Source organism: Xiphias gladius, chromosome 18, assembly GCF_016859285.1.
Source record: "Xiphias gladius isolate SHS-SW01 ecotype Sanya breed wild chromosome 18, ASM1685928v1, whole genome shotgun sequence".
NCBI lineage: Eukaryota > Metazoa > Chordata > Actinopteri > Istiophoriformes > Xiphiidae > Xiphias > Xiphias gladius.
Window position 1 is genome coordinate 29454268 of NC_053417.1, and position 22730 is coordinate 29476997.

The window sequence follows — 22730 nt, forward strand, 5'->3', positions numbered from 1 at the left end:
GACTGTCCATTCTGGAGGCCCCGAGCCAGATCCTAGGTATCGGATCTGGGGCCAATCTTTGCCTATTTTAATGGATGAGCAGCGTCTAAAATGAATCGGATCAAATGAAAATTCGAGCGTGTGAGTGTGAGATCGTCAGTGACCGACTCTGTTCTGACGCCCGGGTCGGTGAAATGCACGGATTGGTCAAACTCCGATGGTGACAAATGGGTCATTTCTTGTCTCTTTTTCGTTGGGATCGAAGCTGAGAGTAGAAAAAAACCTTCAGGCAGCAGCTTCTGGTGTTTATCCAGCGACCGTCGCTTCTGCCGGGTCACAGGTCGCATCAGCTTCACTAATTAATGTTAATTCTGTCAGTTACTTGATGAAAGGCCAAATGAAACTGGTTATCTTTTTGTGTGTCTGCATGCTGCCAACGATCACTTGTGAGGCATGAAGCTCCACTCTGCAACACCACTGTAAATCAGACTGGACTGCGTGTTTCTGTAGTTCCAACAACCCCAGCAGAGTGAGACGTCGTCTCTCCACAGGATCAGGAGTCACTTTCTCCAGTTAAACCTTCCTGTACATCAGATCAGTCATCGAAGCTGATCAGCTTCGTTTGGAATCAGGATCCTCAGTATTTGGATCAAGCAGCTCGTGAAAAATAAGCTTTGTCAGATCATTTATTTCAGCGCGTCAGACAGATATTTAATCAACATTTAGGTCAGTTTGAGTTTCGGATCAGACTTGGTATCAGCAAATCCTCAGTATTAATGGACGAGGAGCAGGATCAGGGCCAGAAAAACTTGCTGCATCATGTTGTTTTTTTCAATGTGCCGTTTCAGGGGCTTGTGCAGATTTGCAGCGTTACATTTGTTTGCAAAGTAACAAGCAGCAGGACGGTGAGCGTGTGCGCGACTGAGTCAGAATAAACTACAGTGCGTGTGTTCGCGGTGACGAAGGAGCAGCAGCGGTACGCGAACGTAACCTGATATGTATATCGGTGGTCTGGTGGTGGAAATCTTGGACCGGAACGATCCTGAAAATGATCTTTCCAACAGATGTCAGAGAAATGTTACGAATCTCTGACAGGAGGAACTGAGCCTCGCTTGTTTCCACCTCCAGTTTCTCATTTTTTCTCATATTGATGAATGTGTCCAATCTGAAAACCAGGAGGATGATACGAAGCAGTGCTACAGTCAAGGGTTCGGTTCCCACTGGGACGCCCACGCTGAGAACATACGAGGCAGGCATTTTAATGTAAAACCTGCAGCGAGCGCCCAGGACCGTCTTTCTGCTGGAGGGAGAAAATCCTCCATTTTGTCTCGTTCACGACAAGATTCAGCTGCTTCCACCGGAGAGTTTTAGTGTTTGAGAGGGTTTCTGCTTCACAGCCATAGATGGTGGGCGTGTGTGTGTGTGTGTGTGTGTGTGTGTGTGTGCGCACGCATAATCAGAGCTGACAGTCAGGTGTAAACAGAGGAGAAATGGCTGCCAGGATAAGAGTGAAGTTTCAATCCGGCTCAGTGTTAGAGGAGCTGCTGAAGCTTTATGAGAGAATCAGCGAGAAGAGAGACGGAAACAGATCGATAACTCTTATCTCCCCATCGCACACACACACACACGCCACTCACTGCTGTCAGACGAACCGTGTGTGTGTTAGAGCTTCTTGTGAATAACACTGTCTGTAGGTTTTAAAGCTCCTCATCAGACGCCGGGTGAAGGATCAGAAGAACCTGACGCGCAGAGCGTAGCCTAACACGTTTACTTTCACACTGACTCATTCGGGCGACGCTTTTATCCAAAGTGATTTAGAAGTCGGGGACAAGCTGCAGCCTCAGTACAGTAGGAGACCTTGGAGGAAGCACTAAGTGCTAGATCTGCTCAGTGAGACAAAGTGCGAGGAGATCAGGTAAAGAGGTGCACACTAAGTGCTAGTTTGGCCTGTCGGGGTGTTAGAGGTGTCAGGAGAGGAGTCTTCAAGAGTATCTTGATGATAGAGCGCTGCCTCTGCTCCGATAACCCTTGGTGGCTCGTTCCACCATCGAGGAACCACAAACGAGAACGGTCTGGACTGAGACTGCCTTGCGAGCAGGGAGGGCAGCGCCAGATGCCGAGAAGGCCGACTTTCTCCTAATAAGGCTGGAACAGGGTCAGAATTGTCTGGAATAAAAACGGTATCTGTAGGTTAGACTCCGGTTCGCTCGGCTTGAGGTTGAGGTGCTGTCGGAACTTGATTCTGCGTCACCTGCAGATGGAACAAGAAAGAAACAAAAAGGCATCGTTCACCCTTATGATGTGCCTTCGTCACAGAGACATCAGTAATTACATGGACAGATTCACATCTTCAACACGGAAGAAGAAGCCTCAAAAATCACTGTTTAAAAAAAATAGCTTAATCAGTCACATGACAACTCCTCGCGAGCTCTCCAGGTCTCCCCCCGACTGAATCAGGAGCTTTTAGCAGCAGAGCTCCACGTTCCGATGACCCAGAGCTCGGCTGCGATTCACCGTACGTTACCACCTCGTTAAAATCGTATTAAAGCACAGAGAGAGCCACAGAAACAATCGGGATCTGATAGTCGGGTCGTTAATAGGAGGCCGCTGAGGTATTAACCTGATGCATTAACCTCCGGTGCTTTAGAAGCTAGTCTTTCACTGAAGCGAGTGTAACGGATCACAAGCAGACTGAAGGCCGTCAGAACCAGAGCTGAAGATCGCGGGGCCAGGTGGCGCGTTACCCGCCTGACAGCTTCGCCTTTGGGTACGAAGAGCGAACGGCGTCGGCAGCGATCAGCCTAGCCTACAGGGCCCAGCGCAGCACAAAGCGACCAGACCTGAGTCGGCCAAAATCACTCCGGCAGGAATACACAGTCCTACGTCCTGCAGTACAGTACTGTCCCGATGATGCACCAGAGGCTGAAGTCACAGTCTGCTCCAGCGCTGCCTGGGCACAGACGGAGGGTCTTTCAAGCCTTCGCTTACTTCCGTTGCTGCAGCTGAAGGATCTTAACTCAACACTTGACGCTGAAAAAGGCCTGTTTATATCAAATCTGCCGTCTTATTTTCTTCGCTCGAGCAGAGCTGCTTGAATTTCAGTAGAAACTGCGACCACTGCTAGTTTCCCCGTGTCCACATACTTTGCTCCATGAAGTGTAGACACAGTGTGTTGTTGGAAATGTCCTGAACTGTCTCTCTACAGACAAACACGTTCAACCTTTACTCTCTGTCTCTGCAGTCATGACCCGCTGAAGCCGACTCTTCATCAGACCTGCAGCAGCTCTTCTCCTCCTCCTCCTCCTCCTCCCCTCCTCTCCTCTTCCATCCCTGCATCCTCTCCTCCTCCTCCTCCTCTTTCTGTCCACCATGCTCCACTTCTCCTCCTCCTCTCCTCTCGTCCTCTTCCTCCTCCTCGCCCTCCTCCTCCTCTCCTCCCCCCTCCTCTCTGCCCCGGCTGCTCCTGCCCCTCCCTCCGTGGCGTCTGGCAGAGCGACGTACCGAGCGTTCGACACCTCCCTCACCCACCTGACCGTCCACCGGAGGACGGGTGAGGTGTTTGTCGGCGCCGTCAACCGAGTTCTGAAGCTGTCGGCCAATCTGGCACAGGCTGAGGACCCGTGGAGGACAACGCCAAGTGTTACCCTCCACCCAGCGTCAGGGCCTGCGCTCACCGGTCTGTCTACACCTGTCTCACCTGTCTGTCCATATCTCTATACACCTGTCTCACCTGTCTGTCTGTGTCCATCTGTCTATCTCACCAGTCTATCTATACCTGTCTGTCTACACCTGTCTCACTTGTCTAACTTGTCAAAACCTGTCTCACCTGTCCGAACCTTTCTGCACCAGTCTGTCCATCTCTCTATACACCTTTCTCACCTGTCTGTCTGTGTACATCTGTTTGTCTATACCTGTTTACCCCTGTCTCACCTGTCCAAACCTGTCTCACCTGTCTGTCTACACCTGTCTACACCTGTACACCTGTCTGTCTACACCTATCTGTCTACACCTGTCTATACCTGCCTACACCCGTCTAACCTGTCTGTCTGCCTCCTCACCTGTCTGTCTGTGTCCATCTGTCTGTCTCTCCAGTCTATCTTCACCTGTCTGTCTACACCTATCTGTCTGTGTCCATCTGTCTGTCTCTCCAGTCTATCCTCACCTGTCTGTCTGTGTCCATCTGTCTGTCTCTCCAGTCTATCTACACCTGTTTGTCTGTGTACATCTGTTTGTCTAAACCTGTTTATCCCTGTCTCACCTGTCCGAACCTGTCTACACCTGTCTGTCTACACCTGTCTACACCTGCCTACACCCATCTAACCTGTCTGCTGCCTCCTCACCTGTCTGTCTGTGTCCATCTGTCTGTCTCTCCAGTCTATCTTCACCTGTCTGTCTACACCTGTCTATACCTGCCTACACCCATCTAACCTGTCTGTCTGCCTCCTCACCTGTCTGCGTGGTTGTGCACCTAATACTGCCTGACGTTCAGATGATTTATCTGTCTACCTGCTTATCTACCTTGCTGGTCTGCAGTCTGCTCACCCGTCTAACGTCTCACCTGTCTGTCTGCCCTCAGACTGGAGTCTTCAGACAATGTGAATAAGCTCTTACTGGTGGATTATCCTGGGAACAGACTGGTGGCCTGCGGGTCGATCTGGCAGGGCGTCTGTCAGTTTCTCAGACTGGAGGATCTCTTCAAACTGGGAGAGCCGCATCACCGCAAGGAGCACTACCTGTCCGGAGCCAGAGAGGCTGATGGGATGGCAGGTAAGCTGGGCTTAGGTGGTAAACCATGCAGACCAGTATAGTTGGTGGACAATGGCCTAAAAAAAAAGCCGCTCTCACTCAAAGTTTGACCATTGCTGTGTGAAACAGCTGCATCTGCTCTTTCTCCTTGAATGTTTAGTTTAGTATTTTAGTTTAAGAGACGTGCGATAATTTACTAGGATAGAGGAGGAGCTCTTTCACGAGGAAACAGCTATGAAGCGCCTCCGATATAAAATACACAGTCAGTCAATTAATGGAATCAATGTGTGAGTCCACTGCTTTGGTGAAGAATGTTTTAAACAAAAAGCTTGTTTTCATTTTCATGCTATCATAATTAACGCCCCAGAAGTATACGCTGTTGTGGTGTCTACAGTCAGAGCCTCCTGCTGTTCTTTCCGCTGCAGGTTTAAATCCGGAGACTCCATTTCTTTGAGTCAGCTCAGACATTCAGCAGATTTTGTGCTGACATCGTGTCAAAGTTTTGGTAATTTTCTTTCAAAGAAGAAAAACAAAGCTCCAGTGTTTGCTCTCAACTTTGTTCTTGACAAGCTGGAGAAGCATTTCAACCTGCAGGTGTCAATCATGTGTCAGCATGTCAAAATATTTTACAGGTTTTTGTTCCAAATCAGCTGATGTAGATTTTAGTTGGAACAAAAACCTGAATGAAGTCTGTCGGGACAAAACGGCAGATGATTGACATCCAGAATTATCCACATATCTCACACCACATCGCTCCTCTCAAACGTAGTTTTTGGGTCTGAACATGGAACTGCCTACTAGGAACACCCTCTGTGGGACACCAGAAGGACTTTTTTAACCAAACAACCTGTAACCTGGGGCCTCCAATAACCTGAACTTTTAAAAAACCTTACAAATCTTTGTTCTTCTTGTTTTTCACAAACTGGAATGTTTCAATTGTACGTCACTAAAAAGGCAACAGGAGGGCCAGCCTTATCATTTTTATGCCTTTTTTGAGAACTTGATGGGCAGGTAATGACACAATATACTGATTTAACATCCTTTCTTAACTGAACTTCACTGAGTTTTAGAAGGATAAGAGTGTGATTTGTCTTAACACAATTTAGTTTAAACACAACCACGTGCGCGCCCACTGTCTGGTCCGTGACAGTTTCTGGACTAAATCCAGCCCTGCAGCAGCAGCAGCGTCAAACCACTTTGTAGTTTTTTGGTTTGCACCACTGAGCACATTGTGAGCCTTTCCTTCTCTATAATATTGTTTAGTTGCAATTAGTGGACCTTGTTGTAATGTCACGTCTCGTTGGATCTAGCATGACCCCCTGAACCGAGCCCAAATTTAGTCCCAGGAACTTGTCCCCAACAAGGGCGGAGAACAGTGGAAACAAAAACAAAATGTGTCACAATGGAGCCAGGCCAAGTTGCCTTTCATTGAGTTCCTGTAGTGGAAAAGGCTGTAAGTGTCTGATGGGTTCATTCCAGAGCTGCAGCCATTATTCAGTCAGTCGATGGACAGATAATAACTGATTGATCATTTTCATTTCCTTTAGCAAAGATGCCAAACATTTTCTGCTTCAAGCTTCTCAAATGTGAGGATTTGCTGCTTTCTTTTTTGTCATACAACACAGTGAACAGAATATCTTTGGATTTTGGACCGATCGCCGACAAAACAAGGCAAATGACGACAAAACGATTATTGGAGAAAATAATCGGCAGATGAATTAATAATGAAAGTAAGAGTTAGTTTCAGCTCTAGTTCATTCAGATGGAGGGCGTGTTCATGTTGATGTCTGAGTGAAGGAGAAAAAGAAAGGACACAACCAATAATCTGCTGGTAGAAATGATGCCTGTAAGGAAAGGTTCATCCAGTCACCTGTGACCAGCTGTCCTCACTCTGTCCTCATCCTCTGCAGGTGTGGTTGTTGGCGAGGACGACTGGACAGCCGACCCCAAGAGGAAGAAGCCGGTGAAGGGTGGCAGCCGCCTGTTCATCGGCGCCGCCATCGATGGGAAGTCGGAGTATTTCCCCACACTGTCCAGCAGGAAGCTGGTGGCGGACGAGGAGAGCGTCAACATGTTCTCACTGGTCTACCAGGACGAGTTTGTCTCCTCGCAGATCAAGATCCCGTCAGACACACTGTCCCTCTACCCGGCCTTCGACATCTACTATGTCTACGGCTTCTCCAGCCGCACATACGTCTACTTCCTGACGCTGCAGCTAGACACGCAGCTGACGCAGATGGACGCCGGCGGAGAGAAGTTCTTCACCTCTAAGATCGTCAGGATGTGCTCCAACGACACCGAGTTCTACTCCTACGTGGAGTTTCCCCTGGGCTGCACCAAAGACGGCGTCGAGTACCGACTTGTCCAGGCCGCCTACAAGCAGAAACCAGGGCGGCGGCTGGCCCAGGCGCTCGGCCTGTCCGAGGACGACGACGTCCTGTTTGTCGTCTTCTCACAGGTGATTTAACTTCAACACTTTCTCTTTCCACCTCTTTCTTTCACGTTGTCCTTTGTCTTTCTATTTCTTCCTTTCTACGTCTCTTTTGTCTCTTTTCATTCCTCGTAATTTTCTGCTACAGTCTCTCATCTTCCATTTTCTGGTGGCAGGGCCTCGCTCTGGGATTTGAACCAGCACCTCTCAGACCCCAGTTGTGTTTTTTTGTATTTTCAGGGTCAGAAAAATCGGTCCAACCCACCCAGAGAGACGGTTCTCTGTCTGTTCACCCTCCACGACATCAACCTGGCCATGAGAGAGAGGATCCGCTCCTGTTACCGTGGAGAGGGACGACTCTCGTTACCGTGGTTGCTCAACAAGGAGCTGCCCTGCATCCACACTGTGAGTTACACCACGAGCATCAACTAGAAAACACAAAACTGCAGACCTTTCAGAAACCACTCGGTCAAACAGCCAAGTGTTTGAAACTTGGAGATGTCAGTGTCAGATTGGTCAATTTTTGAAAAGGTATTTCAAACACTGACACTGTTACCTGACTGACATGAAAACAGGGGATGTAGAACTGTGAAGATGTACATGGTTCCTTGATAAAACGTCAAGGTGCTAGAAGCCGCTGGATCTCGAATTCAGCAGCCGTGTCGCCGTCTTGTTCTCAGCGGATGACGGAGCGTTTTGAATGCAGCCAAAACACCGTACTACGTCACGTAGTCCAGCAGAGTCCCGAGTTTCTTTGTTCGCTGTCAAGGAGAATATTTCATTTCCTGAAAAACCACAGGGGAAAGAAGATATGAAAATTTAAAACGCGTGATGAAAACTTCACTTACTGAAAGTTTTTCTGTACGGCACCTTTCAACAATGAGGCGATTCAAAATGCTTCTCATAAGACATAAAAAGGCAGTGCCTATGGAGAGGATTTCAATATAAAAGAAAACAGTAAGCACTTTTTAAGAATCTCTTTATTATCAGTTTCAAATACAAAAAATATGCCTGCCTCTTGCCATCATATATTTTAACAGCACATTGAAAATCAGAATGTGGCAAAAAAAAATAAGGAAACAAAAATCCTTTCCTCACTTTTCGTCCTACTTTTCCCTTTTTTCATATCCACCTAACGGAGGTAAATGTAAAAAAAAAAGGATTGTCAGCAGCATCAAAAATATAAATAAGTGAAAGTGAACATTAAATAAATACAGAGCCGAAAAATAGGCTGGTGCAAGACCTCGAGGTGCCTTAAAAACAATTTGAAAAATTTAAAACCAACAGGAAAACTTGGTGGAAAAGTTCTGCAGGTGAGAGAAGAGCAGCAACGTGCGAGACGGAGTGAAATCGCTCTGTCTCTCTCACTTTCTTTCTTTGTTTCTGTCCCTCTGGGGATACTGTACATCATTTGGCCCGGAGGCTGCCTTAAGGCTGAGACTCACACACACACACTCACACACACACACACACACTACACTCTGCGAAGAATACCGGCTTGTTCCTAACAGACATTTAAGCAACAGTCTCTTTCATTTGCACAGTAGACAGAATATAACGCAACATGTGAAACTCCACAACCAAACCAAGAAGAAGAGAGAACCTACCTCTCTCCGTCTGCCGCGGGGTTATTTCAGGTCGGGGGTACATGATGGTCCTATTCATGGCGGTAATGGCCTGCACTGGTAACCACGGCAACCAGGCGGGGAAACCCGCCAGGAGACGAGCTCAGGGGCCGGGTTTGGTTTGGGAGGGGATGGTAGGTGGAGGGGAGGTGGGGGTCCGAAGGTTGGGGTTGCTCCCGGCCGACCGACCGACCGACCGACCGACACTTTCATCAGACGCTGATGAAAGTGAGGAAATATTAGCTAATGACCTGTTATACTGTAGTGTGTGTGTGTGTGTGTGTGTGTGTGTGTGTGTGTGTGTGTGTGTGTGTGTGTGTGTGTGTGTGTGTTTCGAGGGCAAAGTAAAAGAAAGAGACACGGGGCGGGGCTTATGTCCAGACTCTGACCTCCTTCTTTTATCACAAACAGTGGGGTGTGTCTGTGTGTGTGTTTATGTGTGTGTGTGCGTGTGTCTGTGTGTGTACATGTGTGTGTGTGTGTGTGCGTGTGTGTGTGTGTTTATGTGTGTGTGTGTGTGTGTCTGTGTGTGTATATGCGTGTGTGTGTATGTGTGTGGTTGTGTGTGTGTGCGTGTTTATGTGTGTGTGTGCGTGTGTCTGTGTGTGTACATGTGTGTGTGTGTGTGTGTGTGTGTGTGTGTGTGTTTATGTGTGTGTGTGTGTGTGTGTCTGTGTGTGTATATGCGTGTGTGTGTGTGTGTGTGTGTGTGTGTGTGTCCATGTGTGTGTGTGCGTGTCCGTGTGTGTGTGTGTGTGTGTGTGTGTGTGTGTGTGTGTGTGTGTGTGTGTGTGTGTGTGTGCATGTGCGTGTCCGTGTGTGTGTGCGTGTCCGTGTGTGTGTGTGTGTGTGTGTGTGTGTGTGTGTGTACATTCGTGTGTGTGTGTGTGTGTGTGTGTGTGTGTGTGTGTGTGTGTGTGTGTGTGTGTGTGTGTGTGTGTGTGTGTGTGTGTGTGTGTATGTGCATGTGTTGTACCTTCAGGACCTTTCTTCAAAGTTAATGATGATCTCTCTGCTGCATACACACACACTCATTTGCACTTCTATATTTGTGAGGACCCCTGTGTGGACGTCCGCACGCAGCCCAAAATTTGAGACGACACGGGCTGTGCGCTGCGCACGTTTCCGTGAATTGTGTGTGCGCATTGTGCCCTTCATTCAGTCCCGGTCCCCAGCCTTCGCGCTCACTGTTCTCTCTTTTCGTGTCGAGGAGCTCCACTCCTTGCTGCGAGGAGGTCACCATCATGTTTTCTAGTCTGCATATGCGGAGCGTATCTACAGACGCATACCTCCGACTGTAATTTGTATAGAAGCACGTCCACGTCCGCTGTCCGCGTACAAGTCTGCAGCTGTCTGCGTCCGTCCTGATGTATGATTGGGGCTTAACTCTCAACGTATCCATCACAACCAAAGGCCTGAAACTTTACCCTGAACTGAACATAAGCCTCTAACCTTAAAGCTTGATTTATGCTTGATGCAAAGAGTTGACTGGAGTCTCTCTGTAGATACAGTGCCTCCACTGTAGGTTTTGATTTGTAGCTCAGTACATGGATGTAACGTGTCCTGCTTTCATTTTATTCCTCACAGTAACTCTACAGAATCAGTAACTTTACCGTAGCAAGTTCAAATATTATATGTACCACGTGCAACCAGTAATTAAGTTGTGTAACAGTGGAGATTGAATGCAGTGTACGATGTAAAGTCCGGTTCGGTCAGTTCAGCTATTTCTGTAAAGAAGCCGATCCTGCAAAGGATTTTCATCCAAGTGTTATAATAATCCATTAACAAAATAATCCTTACATTTCTAATTACGTTGCTTTGTCCAATTACTTTTGGAGTCTTTTAAAATGGAGGGACTACGTACATAAATGGCCTCGTTCCCGAACGGTTGACGGTCACAGAATCACACGATCACAGAGGCAAAATCATGCAAATTGTGTGGCTGTCCAAATACTTACGGACCTGACTGTATTCTGAATCTGTATTTAGTGATTCTGAAACCTGGACTCAGTGTCAGCTGATACTGAGTCCTCTTAAATACAGTAAAACAAACATTTCTGTGTGAGTCAGAGTTTCCACCCAGTTCTGTTGCTGTGATGCATCAAGGCCTTAACCCGCTAATGACAGGGTGTTAGCTAACCTCTGTGTGTGTGTGTGTGTGTGTGTGTGTGTGGACCCTGGAGGAGAAGCCTGCTCCTCCCTGTCCTATACACTCTCTACACAGCAACATACAGAAACATGAAACGCTCCGAGGCTGTGGTGAATCACACTAAAGACCTTCTGTCTTAGTCGCTGATTTTTGAGTTTCGCAGCTCTAATCGCTCTGTCGCTGATAAACTTACTCAGCTGTAGATTAGTGATGTTAATTCTACGATTGGCCAGACGAGAAAAAACAGAAACGCGTTGTCGTCGAAATAGAAACACCATCTGTGAGACTCTGATGTTTGACCTTTCTGCTGTTCGAGAACAACAACCACAACAACTTCGGTGACAACCTCACATCGTTTCAGACAGTAGCAGCGGGAGCTTGCTGGGCGTCAAGTGTCATTTCTAATGGAGAAACAGGATACATTTGTGATTGTGATATCTTTTTTTAGAGCTGCCATGATCACTTGATTAACTGTCAGGCAAAAAGTTAAGCAGCAGCTATTTTGATAATTGATTAACCCCTTAATGGACGGCCTCATCTTTGTAAACAAGCCTGAAAGTAATGCACCCAAAATAAGAAGGTTCCTGTTCTCCAGCCCCTCTGATCACAGTCATGACCCTGGTCTCCTCTGAGAAGAAACTCTTTGACCCTTAAAACCAAAAGTCAGAATGAACAGAAGAGACGCTGAACCAAAGTTACAAAGGCACAAACATGGTGGAAATCCCAGTTTTTTGGCATAAAAAAGGGAACATAAAGCCTGTAGTTGGAGCTTTAGAGTGGAAAACACTCTGGAGACATTTTATTTATAGTCAGTTTTATTTATAAAGCAGCCAGACCATAACGGAGGTTATCGCAGGGCACTTGTAATGTAGAGCAGGTCTAGACAAGGACTCTTCATAGTTATTTTTGCAGAGACCCAACATTCCCCCGTGAGCAAGCACTTGGCGACAGCGGCGAGGAAAAACTCCCTTTTAACAGGTAGATACCTCAAACAGAACCGGGCTCATGGTGTTCGGCCGCCTGCCTCGACCGGTTTGGTCGAAGGTCTGAAGCGGTTCTGTGTCAAAAGCTGTTAAAGTGACGTGAGGATCCTAGAAACGCTTTGCAGAGAGAGAAAATCAGGAGACTTAGATCTTTCAAACACTGGTTGTTTTCAAATGTTTGGGTCACGAATATAGACCCAGAGTTTATTTGATCAAAACCAATCCCAGTTTTGTTTTTTTGGATTTTTCTTTTTGAGTTGTTTGATAGTTGTCAGTAGACATACGTGGAACTTGATGGGGGATGACATGCAACATCCCCGGTGGGAACCGAAGCGGAGGCACAGCTTAAACCAAAGCCGTCCACAGGGACGCCAGGAACGGTCTTTTTCAATCATTCCTCTTTTCTGCCTCTTCCCCAGCCGCAGCAGATCGGCGATGATTTCTGTGGTCTGGTGCTGAACCAGCCGCTCGGAGGCCTGAGGGTCATCGAGGGAAACCCGCTGTACGAGGACAGGACGGAGGGCATGGGTGCCGTGGCGGCCTACACCTACGGAGAACATACGGTGGTGTTCGTTGGAACCCGGAGTGGACAGCTGAAGAAGGTAGGGAGAAACGATGGAGGGATGGATGAAAGAAAATGGCTGGTTGATTTGTTGATGCTGCAGTTTGGGCTGATTGTGAGGAGGAAAGATTTTTGGCTGGACTGTTGCGTTTTAAATTGCTGTTGACTTTGTCTGTGCTGCTTTCTTGGTATTTCATAGACAGGGAAATGAAGGACGGAAGGAAAAAGGGAGGAAGGAGACGGGAAAGAAATAACTGCAGAGTGTTTGAGAGCTGCCGTTTCCTCTGCTGAGAGAAAATGGCTGCATGAATGTTTTAAAATCGCTTTTGGGTCTTTGACTGCTTTCTAGTGTTTCTATTTAAGGAGTTGGAGGAGAAACGCGAGAGAGAAAATTGCCTTATTCATGTTTAAAATCACTTGAGTCTCTAATAGTTCTCTGGTCTGGAAGCAAGAAAGAAAGAAACCAATTGAACGGTTTGTCTCTCTACTTCCTGCTCACCTTCTCTTCTGATTCTTTCATGCGGCTCAGTTTCCTGTTGTCCATGCTGAAGCATCTCAAAGTGTTTGTCCTGCTCCTCTTTCACTATGATCTCTGATGCAGCTAAGCTTTTAGCTTGAAGCTGATGTTCATTGCCATGTGTATGAGGGATCACACTCAGTGATATCTTGTGATATTGTTGCTGAATGTGGTGAATTCATGCAAGAATCCCCTCTGAGCAGTGGTGGAGAAAGTACTCAGATCCTTTACTTAAGTAAAAGTACCAATACATCATTGTAGAAATACTCCATGACGAGTAAAAGTCCTGCGTTTAAAATCCTACTTCAATACAAGTACAGAAGTATTATCAGCAAAATGTACTTAGAATATTAAAAGTAAAGGTACCTGTCCTGCAGGGACCCGTCTCCTGTGACTGGTCTCTGATTCTCTCCGACGTGATCGGATCGTTGATCCTGAGTCACGGAGGCTTCGGCAGCGTTTTACTGCTGGAGCTGCTCCAGGTGGAGCTGATTGAACAGGTTGCATCTGAAGTCACTGTGATCTTTTTCTGTATCAAACCAGAGGAGGATCTTTCCCGAACCTGAACCAGGTGCTGTGAGGGTCTGAACAGAACCATAAACCAGTTTAATGACGATGGAGTCACCGCAGGTGGATGTTGTGCTGCAGGATCAGACGTTTAGGAGGAAAACAAACACATTTTCGTGAACATTTTACTGATGTGTTCACGATCAACGTATTTGTGACTTGACAGATACAAAAATTAACTACGTTTCCTCCCGATGTTCGTCGATAACAATCTGCTCGCAACTACATTCCCACTATACCCTCACTACTAGTCCCCGGATCGGGCATCAGACGTGACTGAATCGGATCAAATACGGTTTTTACACCAGCATCCAGGTGAAATATACAGCTTTTTGAGCCCTGGTGTCGGACCTGTGCTCTGTATCAGCCGATAGCCCGAGAGTAGATAGCGGCATCGGTGTCGGGACAGACGCGTGTTTGCTTAACTACAGACAAAGAGGCATGTTCCAGCCTTTGGCAGAGACTCCGTGATAATAAGAATAGCCATAAGCACCGTACCTATCTGATAAATATTTCATTCCTTTTACATATTTTCTCCTGCTTCTCAAACCCGTCTTCAGTCATTCCTCCATACAGTATGTGCTCAGCCTGCTCTCTGCTCTCTGCTGCCTGCGGCTCTGTTGTTATTATTGTTATCTGGAGCTGAAAATAAGCTGAACGTTGTTTTGATTTCATAACATAGCAAACACAGTCTGTTCATTTCCAGGGTTTTTATTCACAGACAGGACAGATAAACAGCACAGAGGTGTAGAGACAGGATCCAGGACTAATGCAGGATTAAAGATATGTAAGCAGCAACAGACAGACTCTCAGTGTTACGGCAGGACAGACAGATGAAGCCGGAGTCTCTGCAGAGATGTTCTCAACCTTGTCTGAAGATGTAAAGTTGTCTCGTTGGTGTCAGCCAGCCTCAGTTCATCTCTCAGAGAGCTGCAGAGTGATTCGAACTGTCTGCTGCTGTCAGAAAAATGTCCCACTTAGCAGCACAAAGTGTCTGTTTTCTGTCTCCTTCAGAGCTCTGCGGTCGCTTAAAGACTCGCCGTGTCCCTGCAGGACAGATGCCATCCTCTCTGGAGGATTTAAGACTTCACTGAGTCTGAGCTGCAGAGATCTTCCCTCCACTCTCTGCATAAAACTAACAAACTCAAACGGCGGATGGATAGTGACTTTTAATCATCTTTGCTATCCAGAAAACCTGATCACAGCATCTCACACACTCTCTGTGTTTAGGAAAATTAACCTCCGGATTATTGATCTTTCTGTCCGTAGTGAGATATCAGGCGAAAAAGATTTCATTCTAGACAAGAAAAAATATTATCAGACTGGTGGATTTTCATGAAATGTCCTGCTCTCATTGCTGCTCTCCAGAGGGGGAACCTTCTAGATTTTAATGACGCCTTGATCTGTCGTCTAGCGCCACCCCCAGGACAAACTTTACATTTCTAGCTGCATTAGCTGCATGAGACTTTTCTCAGGGGGCAGCTCAGATGGCAGAGGGAGTTGGTCGTTAATCACAGGGTAGGTGGTTTGATCCTCCGCTTCTTCTCCGTACATGTGTAAGTGTCCTTGAGCATAATGCAGAACCCTAAAGTGCTCTTAATTTCTGCAGGGAAAGACGGGAGTTCCTTTGGACAAATGCATCAGCTGAATTAATGTGATGTAAAAGAGAGCAAAACGATCCATACTTTATTATAGTGGTTGTGATATACACACCAGTCTGTGTGGGAAGCGGCTAGGAGTTGGCTTTTGAATAGCCCCCCCCCCCCTAGATATAATAAGTGATTTTGGTTCTTCCTGAAGGTTATTCATGGAACTCCCAGCCTGGCTAAATGACAATCAGGACATCACCAAACCGAACGATGGTGCCAAAAAACGGACGAAACTCCGTGTTCGCTTGAAGGGGACACGTTTACAAACTGAATCGTTCAGATTTGAGAGATACCGACATATTAACATGTGGAGAAATCAAAGTAAAACTAAGCGTGTTGTGTTTCACCACAAGCCTCCAGGGCAGCATTCTTCCAAAAAATCGTCCATTATTCATGTTTCGATGAAAAAGGACTCTATCTAGCACAACACCCCCCGCAGGTGTTCAGCCACCCAGAGGACCCCATCAATCTCCTGAAGGTCCTCTGGAATATCGTAAAGAAACAGCAGAACCACCAACAGAACCCCTAGAACATCCTCAATCACCACAAGAACCAATTCACCTACCGTTAGAACCACCCGAAGGGACCTGTAAAACCTCCTACAACCTCTGAGACGACATATGGAACCTCCCAGAGGACCCTTACAGCCTCATAAAAAAGGCCCCCTAGAACCTCTTAAGGAACCACTAAATACTTTGTAAGGCCCAATAGAACCTCCGGAGGAACCACTATTTACATTTTTGGTTTCAAAGCGGAGTTGAATTGCATGTAATTTAACTTAAAGGTTGAAGGACATTAGAACCTTTGCTGTCCAGCCAAAAGAGTTTACGGATCCAGTTTTTGAACCACTGAGGGTTCATTGTGAAGGACCTTTAATTTAGTTAAAAGAGACGTATTTGGTTTTATGTGAATGAAACTGTGTAGTTTCACAACATGGTGCATTAGCAAGTGATCTGTATTCTTTATATTTACCCCCTGGTACCTTTCAACAGAAGGAGCCTTAGCGGTTCGGTTGAATTGATGCAAACACTTCTACATACATCACCCTCTACACTTGAGACACATTAATCTACATCATCACCGGTCGTTAAAATTAAAAGATGCATTTAAAACCCTCTCTTCCTTCCACATTTGACCGCACAATCATCTCCATTTTCCAGCCCGTGAACGATGAATATTAATTGGCTGAAAACTAAAAATGGAGGCTGGGTGATGTGAATGAATCCTCTCGGCGTTCACCCTGCTCACCTCTCCTCCCACACAGCTGCCGCTTTAATATTCATTCACATGGGGAGGTATTCCTCTGAAAGCTGACCTCCGAGAACGACGGATGGAGAGAAGAACAGAGGGAGGATGAGGGAGGAATAGCCGGAGGTGGAGTCTGTGTAGTGAGCAGATTGGTGGAATTCGCTGGTCTTGCTTTTAGATGTCGGGCTCTGTGTGACTCGGAGTTGGCGGAGAACACTTTCTATGTTTAGTGGAGCCTCCTCCTCCTCCTACTCTGCCCTCTGAGCTGCTGCAGTCCAACAAAGACTCTCCACCGCTTCGACGGCCAACCAGACAATTAGAAATAGACCAGGAATACAAACTGCCCGAGGCTCTGCTGAGACCACATCAGTCGGATTTCCAGCACTAAATCCTTGTCTTGGAATCTGCTCAATCTGTATCATTTTGGCTCATGTTCACCCGGATTTTCTCCAAACTTAATTTACACGTACAGGTCTGATTTTGCAGCTTCCACAGCGTTCGGTCCTGTCTGTGCCACTGTTGTTACAGACATGTCCATGTCTGAACTAACCTCAGACTCTGAACTCGTTGGTGGACTCGCCTCTTCAGTTGAGCTTTGACATTTAGCCCTTGAGCCTCTGGGGCTTATGGGAAACGGTGTTCGTTATAGGCCGCTAGCGTGGGGGAATCGACAACGGATGTATTGTTTTATCTGAGTCGTCGCTGGACGCACTATTAGACGTTTGTTGCCACTTTGCGTTTTCAAACCTCTAGTACCAGCTGCTTCTTGTCTCCTTGTAGCTTCTTAAAGACCTGAATTGACTGCAGCACTAGAAAATAAACTAAGAAAAAGTGATAAGAAATGAATCCTTTGTGATTTTTCAAGCAAACATTCCCCAGTTCCGGCCTCTCAGCTGTGAGGGCTTGGTGCTTTTCTTTGTCTCATGTGATAATAAACTGAATATCTTTGGGTTTTGGACTGTCGGTCTGGAAAACAGGAGGTTTTATGGCGTCGACTTGGGGTGTAGAAAAGAAATGATGGCTGTTTTTCACTATATTCTGACATCTTATTGATCATTTGATCTATCAATTAATCTAGACAATAACCAGGCAGACTAAGGGTTGAGGATAGTCAGGATATAATCAGTGGCAGCCCTCGCTGCAGGTATGAACGGCGGATCGCAAAGACTGAAACAACAGGAGCATATCTATGACATTTTTAGGTTTTAGTTGGGGCCCGGCAGTAAACTCTGCCCTGAGGTCCCCCAGCTGGTTAATCCAGACATGATATTTGTGGGAGACAGGGATGCTGTTGGTCCTACAGTATCTTCAGGACTAACAGAAGCATCATTCTTTCTTTGTAATTTCTTGAGCAGTCAGATCAACCATTAAGTCAACACCCCACAGGTTACTGATTCCTTCACGCTGTCATTTTTCTGCCTGGTTTCACATCAGTAGAAGTTCATTTCTTCGTCTCTACAAAACATTCCCGTGGTCTCCAACTGGGCTGCTCAGACTCTAATGAATTGCTAAACCAAGGAGAAGAGGCAAAATTAGTCATTTGGCGAGAGACTAAAAACAGAGACACGCTGTCCATCATCAGGACGGAAAACCACACAGACACAACACGCGGAGGAGAAAGTCAGTGGAGGGGTGGAGATGAGAAAAATAAAATTATTTACAGTTTTCCTTTCCTCTCCCAGAGCTGTAGAAGTGCTGTTGAGCAAGGCACGCTGCCTTTAGAGCCCCAATAAAAAGAGAGGTGAGTCAGATTTCAATCTTTCTGTAAATGTCAGAGCCGCAGCCTCCAGAACACTTTATTTGTTCATCTTGTATCGTAACTCTTAAACTTAGGAATCTAATCAGCGGATTGTTGGACTGGAACTGATCTGTGGGGCAGATACCAGAGACAAACATGACCTTTCAGTTATCACGGTTAACAAACAGACAGACAGATGGGGAAACATAACCTTCAAACTTGATTAACAATTATAAAGACTGCTCTCAGCTGCAAAAAAGCATTTATGTCATTAGGTCTCAGATTCAGTCTTCGGGACGTGTTTTTCCTGAAGCGATGGTACGGGAAGTGGACTGAAATAGTCTCACATGTCCCCAGTGCAGTTCACAATTACCGCTTTTAAGTGCTGTAGCTGGGGACTGTCGGCTTTCCGTCGTAATTTTAATTTTTTGAACGTCGTGTAACAAGAAAACCAGGTTTCCGTGGTTTCCTGGGAGGAGATTAGAGGAACTCTCCAGCTACATTTGCTCCCTTGGTCGTGTAAACATTTAACTGGGTTCCTGTTTAGCTTTTAACATGTGAGCATGTGCAGGACCAAGACTTCAGACAGCGGAACTAATACTGTTAGAGCAGAATGGCAAGATGAAATTAAAAGATCAGTACACATAGAGATGCATCATCATATTCCGACTCAGTCAGTTGGTTAGTTAGCTCTGGGCTACAGCTTGAGCCTCATTTCTTTAGCCTATATTGATTTACGTTTTGGCAAACCGGCATCGTTTAAAGCGTGCTGCTATCAGCAGTTCTCGTTTGTAGAGTTCCCGTGCGAGCACAGACAACCGTCACTGGATTAATGCGATACTGAAGAAAACTTAAAAACACGTAGATTCTCAGCCAAGCTCTGCAGTTAGAAGGAGCGTCTATTTTCCGAAGTGCGTTTATGGAGGTTTAGTCACGACGAATGACGAAATCCTCGGGAAGTGCAGGTCACAGTGAAAGTAAAAGTATTTCCGTTGTGCCATGTCTGTATGTTCAGATTTGACTGGTTCCCGACTCACCCGATCACCTTTGACACAAATCGCAGCGGTCGGGCGCCATGGGCTAGTGTGAACGCCAGGTCGCTTCCCTGGGTGTACTGATCCTTTCAGATGTAAGTGTAAGAACTCTGGACTGGTTAAGGTTGGGATAAATTCCTTCGGTGTGTTTCCACCGAGTCCAGCAGCAGGTTGAGAGTGTTGCTGGGACTCGGGCCCAGTCGGCCAACTCTAACAACGTAATCACATCAGCTCTAACTGTCTAACACGCTGAGCTGGCGGCCTGAAGTCTCTCTGGAAGCTCCACAGTGAAACCTGCCTGAATCGCATGAGTCTGGGTTCTAAACACCAGCCTTCGATCCAAAATGGTACCGATTCATCTTGAGGTTTGTGAACCGGCCGAACTCTGACCTCTGCTTCCGGGATTCATGTGAGTTTTATGCAGAGGGAAAGGGAGGTAGGTGGGTGGGTGGATGGATGGAGAAGAAACTAAATCTTCTTTAAGAGACGAGTGGCAGAGGAAAAGACAGAGGGATGGAAATGATTCTTTCTTCTCCTTTCACACGTTGAGTTGATCCCAGCTTATTTAAGCTTTTGCTCATAAAATTTTAGACAGTTTTAGAAATATTGAGTTAAATTTTCATAATATTGCAGGTTTTTTTCAAGATTTTTCATGAATCTCTCATAAAATTTCCACTTTTTCTTTGAAAATTATTTTTCTTATCAATTGCAATTTTTACCTTTTTAAAAAAGGATTTTTTTAAAATTATGACTTGATTCCCAAAATATTACAGCTCTTTTTTTAAACTACAACTCAACGCAACTATTTTCAAATTATTACTCTATTGCAATAAAATCATAATTATAAATATTTAGTATGTGATGTAGTATATAATATATAGGATATAAATAATTCTCATAATATTATGACTTATCCATGATGTTATGACTCGAGTCTTCCAATATTAAAGCCCTTTTTTCATAAAATTCTTTAATTTTAAGCATTTTCTTGGTAGATTGTCTTTTTCGTACGATTTTTTTGACTCTGTTCTCAAAATCCCTGATTTTTTTTTTTCCCCAATGACAGTGGATGCACCGTCTTAAAAGCCAAACTGAATTAATTAACCTGAAACTAAAAGGACTAAGTGATTTAAATAATGTCCCATCTACACAAAGAGGGGCTCGTAAATGACCCAACGATAGGTCTAACGGTAACAACGTGGCATCAGTTTCACTGTTTTAAGAACATAATGATTATCAAGCAGAATTAAAACAAAGCAAGTAGAGGACAAAGAAGGACGTGAAGAGAATCAGAAATGCTAAAAAGAAAAAAAGTCAAACTCTGGGACAGAGCAGAGAGAGCGAAGAAGACGGACGCAGAGGAAAACAGTCTGACAGACGGAGATAAAGTCCACAGAGAGTTTGAGTTACGACTTGTTGTTTTTCCTCCCGTCAGAAAACACAGGGAGCAGCGGAGTCTTCATGTAAAATGAATGAGGAGGACGGACGGTAAGTCTCTGTGGTGGGTCTGAACGTCTCGACACAGCAGAAACTAAGAATTATGGGTTTTCGCTGCTTCACCGGGACCGGCGTTGGGCCGACTGCGGTCGAGGGAGAGAGGACATGAGTCAGGCCGTGTCAGAGTCACAGGTTAAATCCCCATCGGATTTTTATCTTAAAGGACGCATTAATGCATTAAAGACCGAACATCGTTTCACTGTTGTAGTCGGTTGAGGTGAAGCTACTTTTTCATATAAGGCTGCAGCTCATTTTCATTTCCATGATGAATTAATCTGCTGATTATTTTCTCAATTTAATGACTGATTTGACTGGTTTGTAAAAATTCAGAAGATAGTGAGAAATGTTGTGACAATAACCCGGAGCCCAAAGCGATTCCAAATGAAACGAAAATGATAGAAGAAAAGCAGCAAATCGTCACATTTGAGAAGCTGAAACCAGGAAATGTTTGGTATTGTTTATGAAAAATGATCCGACTCAGAACCAGTTGATGATAGTTGTCAATCATCTGATTGTCTCTGCTCTACTTGTATTAACCGTCGAGAATTTTAACCTTTAACGAAGCATCATACTGAATAAGCTCTTCGCGTATTTTTAAATGAGCTGGTAAATAAAGCGGCCTCATAAGTGTAGTGCAGTGAAAAGTGGAAAATTTCCCCATCATAAAATGGAGTTAGCAGGGTTAGCTTCATTCGGCTAAGTCTTCGTTATCCCTGCAGGGAGTTTTGCTTCTGGCTGAGTCGCTCTGTATTTTTCAGGTTAGATCTGGTGCCAGGGATTTAAAATTTTTTTTTTTTTTTAGTTGTGGTTCTTGTAAACAAACTCTTACCTGTATAATTTTTTACCTTTTAAAAACTGTCTTGAATGAGCTGTTTCACACCCATTCAGAACTCCCTTTAGGATTTCAAGAAAAAACAAATCTTGTATTCATTAAAAAGTCCAGTTGCCTCAGTGTCGCCGCACTGGAACTGACTTGGATGTGCTGGTTAACGTTCATTTCTATGTCGGGTTTCCTTAGAGGACACTGTTGGAGAGCCTTTGTTCAGTTTTCTGGTTTTTAAGCTTCAACCTCTTCAGTTGCAAAAAGAAGCGGCAGCTCTCGCTCATCACCCGCGTGGCTACATGACAGCGTTGTTGATAGACCTTTGTAAACATGTGCATTCTTCACCTGGGAAGCTTTTTACACTGATGCGGACGAAGATTCGTGAGAATTTCATCGGGGCTCAGTGTGGAAATGGCTGGATTCACTTGCTGGATTATCAACTTTAGAGGTTCAGTTCGCTACAAAATCCCCTCAGAAACTACCGTCAGTTTGCCTTTGAGCAAGGCACCCGATGCCCAGCTGCAGGGGGAGGCTGTGGTTGGACTGGTCGTGTCCCAGTTTGCCTCTCTGTATTTGAACCAGGTTGGAGCTGCGGTTTAAAAACGGGTCTTTTAAGAAGTGAAGGAGTGTGTTTGAGCTGGATTTAGCTCCGTCTGAACACAGGGAGGGTTCCTCTGTGTGTGTGGTCCAACAAACCAAATGTTGCTTGTGTGGCTTTTTACCAGAGCTGCGTCAGGTTCAGGTCCGCATCCACTTCCTGTTTGGTCCTCGCTCCGCCTCAGACCACCGCAGTTAGAACTGGTTTTAATGGAAAGAAAAGTTTCTACATTCTGGGCAGAAAGAACTTTACCAGTGTCTTTCCTCTGATCAGAGAAAAATCAATATTTGGCTGATCTGAGTTCAGTTCCTATACCCTCTGATTCACCATCAGGTCAACGCTGTGCTGCAGGAAGTAGTTACTGGTAAACTGGTGTCAGACTGGGGAGACAAAGACAGACTGGTTGGTCGGGGCTTCGTCCCACAGCAAGATAATGACCCCGAACGTTAGAAGAACGGGACCAGACGGCGGCTTCACATGATGGAAGACCAGCACAGTCTCCAGACCTGAACCACATGGAGCCGGTTTGGGATGAACTGGACGGAAGCTGAAAGCAAAGCAACCTGCAGGTGCAACACGTTGAT

The 22730-nt window shown here is 45.8% G+C and overlaps 1 protein-coding gene across 1 annotated transcript in view; it reads left to right on the top strand.

The window, feature by feature from the left end:
• The first annotated feature begins 608 nt into the window (after positions 1 to 608).
• The window catches only part of plxna3 (plexin A3), a 120145-nt gene continuing 98023 nt past the window's right edge, over positions 609 to 22730 (top strand). Inside the window, 7 exon segments of the mRNA XM_040153850.1 lie at positions 609 to 705; positions 3221 to 3589; positions 3592 to 3655; positions 4556 to 4746; positions 6636 to 7183; positions 7397 to 7561; positions 12333 to 12515. Coding sequence (XP_040009784.1) covers positions 3349 to 3589; positions 3592 to 3655; positions 4556 to 4746; positions 6636 to 7183; positions 7397 to 7561; positions 12333 to 12515 — 1392 coding nt within the window. The 5' untranslated portion in view covers positions 609 to 705; positions 3221 to 3348.